The sequence below is a fragment of the Balaenoptera borealis genome (genome assembly GCF_965194805.1).
Source record: "Balaenoptera borealis genome assembly, chromosome: 4".
NCBI lineage: Eukaryota > Metazoa > Chordata > Mammalia > Artiodactyla > Balaenopteridae > Balaenoptera > Balaenoptera borealis.
In genome coordinates, this window is record NC_138861.1 from 16367679 (window position 1) to 16376436 (window position 8758).

Below are 8758 nucleotides of genomic sequence, written 5' to 3' on the forward strand. Positions count from 1 at the left end.
TGCCCTCATGTTTTAAGTAAGAACTGTAGCAAGCACATCAATGAAATGAAGTCTCACCTGTCTCCTCTCTCTCTCTCGTTCCACTACCACACTGGCAATGAGACACGGTTAGTTATTTAATTAGAAGAGGGTATTCCCCAAACATTGGAGTTTTCAGATGTTAGGCTTATACTTTTGCCACACAAAGCACTTTTGAATCACTGCTCACTGCTCATAAAAGGTATACTGACATAAGGACAAATATCTGCCTATTTGGCATTTTCAAAGCTACAGCTCACTTTCCAAATTATAACTTCAATTTAATGTCACAGTAACTTTAACACTATGTGTAGAAGGCTAAATATGTTTTAAGTACCTGGAGATACTCTTCTGTGTCTTTCAAAACCTCATTATATAAACCTAAGGGAGCAACTTTTTGGGGGGCAGGAATACTCAAAGTGAGAAACCACATTAAAACTTCAACCCAAAACTCGTTTTTAATTATAAAATTATAACAATATTTTCTAACATTTTGTTTATAAAGAGTCCAAATATTTGCAACAGAATATATTGGGTTGGCCACAAAGTTCCTTCAGGCTTTTCTGTAAGATGTTATGGAAAACCCGAAGGAACTTTGTGGCCAACCCAATATGTTTTGGGTTATCATGAAAAGGCAGAAATTCTTCTAAGAGTTCTAATCAGGTAGAGAAGAGAAAAAAAAAAGACACTATTTTTGATCTTGTTAGCTCATAAAATTATTACTATAAAGTTTTTTAAATTAAAATCTCCACAAATTTAGAGATTATAAATATTTAAAATAAGAGAAACTATAAATTTTTAAATTATTGGATTTCTTTTTAAAAACTAGAAAAAAGGAGACAGTAGATCTTTTAATATTGCTCAAGGCAAACTTACAGTACTTCAAAAAGGTCACATAAAACATAGCACTGAGTTTCTGTTCTAGTTTAAACATCCTTGAACTAAGTGAGTGATACTGGAACAATATCCAAGGTCTCAGATTCATGGAGCTGTCTTCCACAAATATAGAAGCAGTAACAAAACCAAATAAAATCTGAAATCAAAGAAGAGGCCATACATTGCTTTAAGGAGTTAGGTTAAGAAAGAAAAAGAATGAGAAATTTGGGGCTCTGTAACTGCAGACCAGGCAATCCAAAAATAAAAGCAGAATGAAAATACTGTAAGAGAAAGATGTGTCTTAACTCTAAATAACATAAAACTCCCACAAATGTCTAGTTTTATCTTAAAATTCTGCTAGAAAACAACATTTATACCAAGCATGAGGGAATTCCCTCCCTGTCCAGTGGTTAGGACCCAGTGCTCTCACTGCCAGGGCCCCGAGTTACATCCCCGGCTGGGGAACTAAGATCCTGCAAGCTGCGTAGCTCAACCAAAAAAAAAAAAAAAAAAAAAATACACCAAACATGAAAAAAATAGCAATAACCATTAAACAAACAGAAGTAATTAAATGTGACACTTTCAAAATATATATTATCTAGATTATTCATGTTGTTCTAAATTATGATGCTGAAACTTTCTATTGCAAATATAATTTGAATATATGAAAGTCCTGGTGAATTTGCTTTGCCTTCAAGTCAACCTATTTTTCTATACAGTAAGTCCCCTACATACGAACCTTCAAGCTGAGAACTTTTCACATATGCGAACATGCATTCGCATGTCCAATCATGTAAGTTATTCACATGCCTGGTGTACACTGTCACGTGCATGCATCCTCTACAAGTGGTTGTGCTTTTGTGTACTTTACTGGACAGTACTGTATAGAGTAAAGTAGTACAATATCCTTATTTCAAGCTCAGGATGTCCGGAAGCAAGCGTAAAAGCAGCGGTGATGTAGCTGGTACTACTGTACTTTTCAAGGTACCATACTGTAAAAATAAAAACGTTTTCTTGATTTTTTTGTGTTTGTTTGTTTTTTATGTATTATTTGTGTGAAAAGTACTATAAACCTATTACACTACAGTACTATATAGCCTACTATGTTAGTTGGGTACCTCGGCTAACTTTGTTGGACTTAACGACCGCACTCTCGGAACAGATCTCGGTATATAGGAGACTTACTCTATTTTTTTGTGTTGTTTTATCATGTATTCAATTATGATCTTTAGACACACTTGTGTCTTTTTTTTTTTTTTTTAAGAAAAACAATCCACATTTGCATAAAGGGCTGGTTTTCTCAAAACCATTATCTGAAAACATGGAACTTGCATGGTTTTTTTTTTTCATAAAAGTGTTTACGGATTTATGCAAAGTTATCTCTCAATATTCATTGTAAAGATAGAAAGTCAAGAGTGGAGGTTGTAGCCAGGACTTAACAGGCTGTGACTTAAAATGGCATTTTGAGAACTGGTATTAGGTTTATTTTCCCAGATTGTGCAGAAAGGAAGAAATGTGGCGAGGGAAAGAGAGAGCTTCCCACAGGCTGTTCAAAGAACCACGCCATGTCCAGGAGTTTGCAGTACTTTGGAGCAACTCCTCAGACAGCTCCGTTTGTTGCTCTGGCGGAAGCAGTGTCTGCAGCAATCCCTACTCTGAGTTCAAAATTATTGACTTTTAATTTCTTTAACTTCTAGATTTCTTTGCCCATGGTTTACAGAGTTGGAAGCCAAAGAATTCTGCTCTACATACTTCAGATGTATTAATTCATTCAACCCTAATATGACTTACAGTATATCTTATCCTCATTTTATATCTGAGGAAACTGAGGCACGGAGATGCTAAATAACTCACCAAAGGCCACACAGCTAGGAGGTGGTGGAGGCAGCATTATGAGGCAGTGGTGACCACTAAACTAACAGGGAGGATGGGCACGCACCACTAACAGTCTCTAAACATGTGGCTCCCCAAAGCCAGACCGATTATATATTAAATCTAAGTAAGATGCAAACTCAGCTATAAGAACAACCCACTTCCAACCAAACTGCCACCCTTAAGTTTCTCTGCACGGAAATCATGGAACTCCTGCTACCACTCACACTACAACCCTAGCTGGTCCTATGTTTACTAACATTGGATGCTTAAATCCGGAAGATACTGTACCTATTCCCACTGTTGTATTTCAGAAAGTAAATTATAATTATATGCTTGTAAGTCAGTCTTCCTCGAAGGGCGAAACTGTCTCCTCAACTCTTGTGTCCCTAACAAATAGCATACAGTGTGGGACATAATAAATGCACAATAATTGTTCAGAACTTTACTTCTAATAGCATACACTATCCAAATGAGCTAATGGATTTCTAATTCGTGGGGATGTGAACAGGTTTGTTTTTAACTGCCACAAACACCAAAGTCAAACTAAAAAAGACATAGGCTAAAAGAACGAGGCAAGAGCACTGGCTCAACCCCCACCCCACAAGCGTCCCCATTATCTTCCTGAAGTGGTTGCAGCCTGTAATTTTAATGTTTCTTCTGAGAATGACTCCCTCTGCTGCTCCAGCAAAGCCATGACCTAAATCAGAAAAGCGCTAAACGCAGTTAAGGCACTCTGGCTATTTGCACTAATTGGAGAACCCAGCATACATTAGAGAACAGTTATTTTTAAATCGCAACAATAATTCTAAGCAAGCTAAGAGTTTGTTTAGGAGAGCTTGGTGCCTCCTTCAGGTCCTTGGTGGGGTTGCTCAAAAAGTATCAGTATGTATTCTGACCAGGACAACCAGACCACCATGGGAGATGCTCTAGGATCCTGTCTTGCTGAACTTGGAATCCCCAGTATCCAGAACACAGAAGGCCAGGAAGTCAATACATGTTAACAATTTAATGGTTCCTCATTCTCTGCAAGCACTTGAAAAGTTTGCTCTCTGAAGCCTTTTAAGTATTCCCTAAGCTAGAATACATGAAATTATTGTTCTAAACAAAGGTAAACTAGCCTACTTTTCCTTACTGCAAATTCCAAATGTGAATTTATGAATTTACTCTGCTCCTAAAATAGAAAAATATATGGTATACTTGTCATGAAATTCAATCTTTCATGCCAATTGTCTATTTGTACCACACCAATATGCATAAATGCATGAAAGTAATTTACACTCTTTTCTCAGAAGAAGTATATTGTTTTAAAAACATTACAAATTATCTTACAATAATAGAGAATTATCCCAATATAATTAGAATCTTCAGTAATTTCCTGTTCTGAGTTTGGTGGTGTTAACACTCATAACACTAGTTGGTGCTAGATAAGCGGAATATCAGTGCTGTGTAAATCCAGAAATAAAACGCATTTATAAAACAGGAGGGCACTAATTCTGAAGCAAACTGATCAAGCGCACGCGCGTGCACACACACACACCCACACACACACTGCCTTTTCCTGGTAAAATCTTTCATTCTTGAAAGTCAGAAACACCACAAATTCCCTGGAGCTAGGAGTTCCCAGCAGTCCTGAACGAAACAATTACAACATAGCCAGAAGGAGAAAGCTGTTGCCTAAAGTCTAGAGAATCTCCCAAGGACCAGTTTAAAATGACTGCTGTCTTTCTTCAAACCACAGTTCCAAAACGAAGTACACTCACAAATAACACCCATTCTGCTTTTTTATCTTAAACATCTGTTATTTTCTTGGCTCTCTCTGAAGAGACACATATTTCCTAAAACTTCCAATTTTCTAGTATCTTTGCAACAACAGAATAAAAACCTTTTCCACAGTGTAAAGTGCTTAAATTAACTTTCTCATCTTAACTGCATACATACTTCCATTCATAAAAAAATAGTTTATTCCCATCTTTAAGTCCTCAGCACAAGGAAACCATACCTTGAGGGAGCAACAGCGTCTTTGATTTACCTAGCGATCTAGTCCGGAGAGAGAGGAGAAAGAAGACATTAGAAGGAAAGGAAGGTCTGGCTATCAGAGAATTATAGGAGTGTGACTCAGAGAAGAAAGTGTATGTATTCGTAGTTCAGTAGTAAACAGGCTAGGGGAATAGAATAGAGCGAGAGTGATAGAAGCTGAAAGTAGGGCTTGGTGCTGTCTACATTTTTGATACCTAACAGACAACACAGGCATAGCTGGTATCCTGCAACATGGAGGAAAACAAAGATTAAAGTGGTGGAATAGTGTTTCTCAAAGACCACAGATTCAAACATAAATAGTTTGCTCACCAGGAACTGAAAGAAAAAAAAAATATACTAAACGGAGAAGAACAGCAGTGAAATGCACACACCCAAAAGAATGCATTTAATTTTTCCACTTAAGATCAGAAGAGTAGGTGCAATCCTCAAACTCTGGCTTGCCTGGTCTATAAGATGAAAACAGTGTAAGTGGCAAACGCTCAGTCTGTCCTGACCGTCTTTTCATCTCTTCTCCCTTCTTCTTCCAATATTAATCCACTCACAATCTCCTGTTTGATTATCTTTATTGACCCTTTTTCCTACCCAGTCTTTTTAATTTGGCTGTAGGAAGCTCTCGGCTGGGATCCTATGTCTCCTATTTGGCATCTTTGGGGACTTTAACTTGTCCTTTTCCCAAACAGTTCTCTCACCGCCTGGTCCCCCTCCCACTCCCACCCTATAGCTTAGTCCTTTGTGCGCCCAATAACAGCAGGCGAATCCCACAGGGAGTCACGCGGTTGATTCCACAACAATTCATCAGGTTGCTCCCTTCAACTTCCAAACACCCCCTCTAAGCACCCTCAGCAGCCGTCCTGAGAACTTCTCCCAATTTCAAGAAACCTGCAATAAGTTTATGATTCTCAGGGGAGACTCCTTTGTAGAATGGACAGGCAGATGAGCTTTAGACATATGACTGAGAAAACCAGGGCCGAACCTCGGGGATGGGAGGCATCTGGCAAGAAGGGAAGGAAGGATTTATGAGCGTGGCTACTTAGCGAGGCAGCAGGACAATTTACTCCCGAAGTAGCTGTGGCTAATCCGCAGAGCCTCGCTGATCACTTAGCTCCCGACCCGGAACACACTGGCCTACGCTCAGCGCCCCTCTCCGCCTCCCTGGTCCCCAGCGCCTCCGCAGGTCTGAGGGGATGCTGTCAGTAACCTCCGGAGTGTCTGAGCATCTCCGGGGTGTCGAGGCTATCGCCGCACCTCCTCTGCTTTCCAAGTTTGGAGCGAGGGTGACCGAGAGGATGGGATGCCTGGATTACCTCCGAGCGCTGCAGAAGCTTCCTCCATCCACCCCCCGGCCCCCATCCCAAGGAAGAGCTGAGCTCCCTCCCCTGAGCCGGCCACCGCCACAAAACTGGGCGGTAAGACCCAGGTGGGCCCTCGGCTTGGCCAGAAGGTGGCGGGGGCGCTGGGGGCCCCGACGACCGGAGAGAGACCCCGGAGACGGGCGCCTGGGCTCCTTCCTCTCAGTCTCCCTTCCACCCAGCTTCCCAGGCTCGGAAGGCTGGGATTTGCCTCTATCACTGCACCCTCGGAGGGCAAGAGGGAAACTAGGCAACCAGCCCCCGGGCCTCCCCTTCTCCCTTACCCACCCGCAACTCCTGGCCGAGCTTCTCCCCCATCCCGGTTTTGCCCAGAGCCCCGGACACTTATTTTCAAGCTCAGACGCATCAAATGAAAATGTCAGAGTTATAAAGTGGCCGGTTACCCCGGGGAGTTTCGGCTTTGGTTTGAACGACCAGCCCGTTTCCTCTAGAGCCGGGGGAGGGAGGCGGGGTGGGGGGGTGGTTACGCTTCTCCGTCGCCGGCTGGGAGGGAGAGCCGGAGGGGTAAGAGGGCGGAGGGGGCGCGCACACCCCGGGGCCTGCTGCGGGCTGCGGCGCGCGGGTCCGGGGGCGCCGCGAGTCTCCGCAACGCCCCGAGCAGCGGCCGAGGGCCACCGGCGCCAGCGGGTCCTCGGCCGCCACGGACACGTTTCCGTAGCGGAGCGCCCTTCGGCGTGTGGCGCTCAGAGACGCAGCGAGGATCCGGCGACCCCCGACGTGGCACAGCGCGGGGAGCCTCTGCGCCTCACGGGGCCTCTCCTGCAGGCCACGCAGCCACCCGCGCCCAGAGTCTCTGCAAACCTCGCGGTGCGCAAGGTACAACAACGTGCGAGCGCGCAGCAGAAAGTGCAAGAGACACATGCCCGGAGACAGACGTGGGTCCGACACCCCGCGCGTCCGGGCCCATCCGTGCCCATCTCGGAAGACAGATTCAAAATCATCCTAACCAAAGCTTCTTGACTAGTTGGGAAAGTAGAATTTAAAGTGGTTTCCAGTTGAGGGAGACGAGGCGGGTTAAGGAAGCCAGGGGAAGTGGGGCGGAGGAGAGGAAGAAGGAGGGAAGGAAGAAGCGAAGGGAGGTGGCGCGGAGCTCGGCGGTCCGCCTTACCTTGAGCGGCCGAGCCGGTGCCGCTGGCGCTGAGCAGGGCCAGGGCAGGTAGCACGAGCATCTGCAGCACGTATCCCAGCCCCAGTCCGCAGCGGGCCGCTGTCGCCCGCAGACCTTTCCTCATCGTCGACAGAGGTGCGCCGGGGGGAGGCACACTCGGAGGAGCGCCGACTGCGGAGAGCCCCGCCGGGCAGCGGCGGAATCCGTGCGCCGCGAAGCTGTCTGAAGGAGTAACGACGACCGCGCGCCACACTCCACTTTCTCCAAGGGCAGGGGCCAACAGGGGGTGGAGAGGAGGCGCCGAGGAGGAGTTGGGAGGTCCCGCTTCCCCTGCGCCTGCTAACAGGCGGCTCCGTGAGCGGCGGCTCTGCCCCCACTGGGGAAGTCCGGGAAGGCGCAGCGCGGCCGCCTCGCCGCTCCCCTCTGCAGCGGGAGCAGCCGCAGCTCCGCCGCGCGCCGAGCCCGGACTGCTCCCCGGGCCCCCTCGCCTGTGCCGAGCACACACAGGCACGCGGGGCGGGGGGCGGGGGGCGGGCGGAGGGAGAGCGAGCCAGAGGAGGGGGGAGCGGAGGGAGGGAGTTGTGCACAGCGAGGCGCTCCCGTCTGCAGTCTCGGGGTTCTCACGCGGGCGGAGAGACTTCCCGGCTGCGGCTGCTGGGTGGCCGAAGAGGGTCACCTAGGCGTGCGGGGCGCACGGGCGCGCCGAGGGGCTCGCCCAGGAGGCGTGGAGGGCCCAGCCCAACTCCGCTGGGACGTAAGAGGCGGCGGGAGCGCGCCCGCCCGCCCGCGTTAGGGAAGCGAGGGCTGCGGGAGCGGCGTGCCCGGAGCCGGAGGTGGAGAGCGGCTGTTGGTTTATCTGCGGAAGCTGAGGCGAGAGCGACCTGAGGAACGAAGCGGCTTGGGAGCGTGGGAGCGCGCCGGCCTCACGCCGTGCGCCAGACCCGGACTTCGAGAGCGCAGCGGGCGCGCCCCGAGCCCCGTGGCTGTGTCCAGTGGAGCTCAGCCTGCCGCCTCCCAGCTCCTCCACGGCGCCGCCAGAGCCTGAGCCAGGCTCCCCGGGACTGAACTCGCTCTACGACTTCGGGTCTTGCGGTTGATTAGGCGGGGGAGGGGGGGAGGGGGGGGTGTCGGGCTCGAGCTGAAGTCCTGCGGGGCCGGGCAGAAGGCATGAAGTTTTTGCAGAGCCCCAGCCCGCGGCAGTCTTGGAGTGGTCAGCGCCACTCAGACTGCCTTATGCTCTGGGTGCCTATGACTCCTCTGTAGTGGAACAGAAACCAAAAGCTCAAGGAAAACTCATTCTTCAGCAGAGCTTTATTTTCGTGCACCTTGGTGGCTGGCAAGGTTGAGTATGTAAAGAGCGGTGAGATGAGACCGGAGAAACTCCCAGAAACGATGCACAACAAAATTTGTAGATACTCACTTAAAGTGATGGTGGAACCTATGACATGTTTTCCAGATTCCTGACGGTGTGTGT

The 8758-nt window shown here is 47.7% G+C and overlaps 1 protein-coding gene across 2 annotated transcripts in view; it reads right to left on the reverse strand.

Moving 5' to 3' along the window:
* Positions 1-8372, reverse strand: part of UNC5C (unc-5 netrin receptor C) — a 401385-nt gene extending 393013 nt beyond the window's left edge. For both annotated transcript variants that reach the window (XM_082391648.1, XM_082391647.1), the window contains exon 1: positions 7285-8372. In XM_082391648.1, the coding sequence (XP_082247774.1) occupies positions 7285-7408 (124 nt within the window). In that variant the 5' untranslated portion in view covers positions 7409-8372. The remainder of the gene's footprint in view (positions 1-7284) is intronic.
* Between the last annotated feature and the right edge of the window lie 386 nt (positions 8373-8758).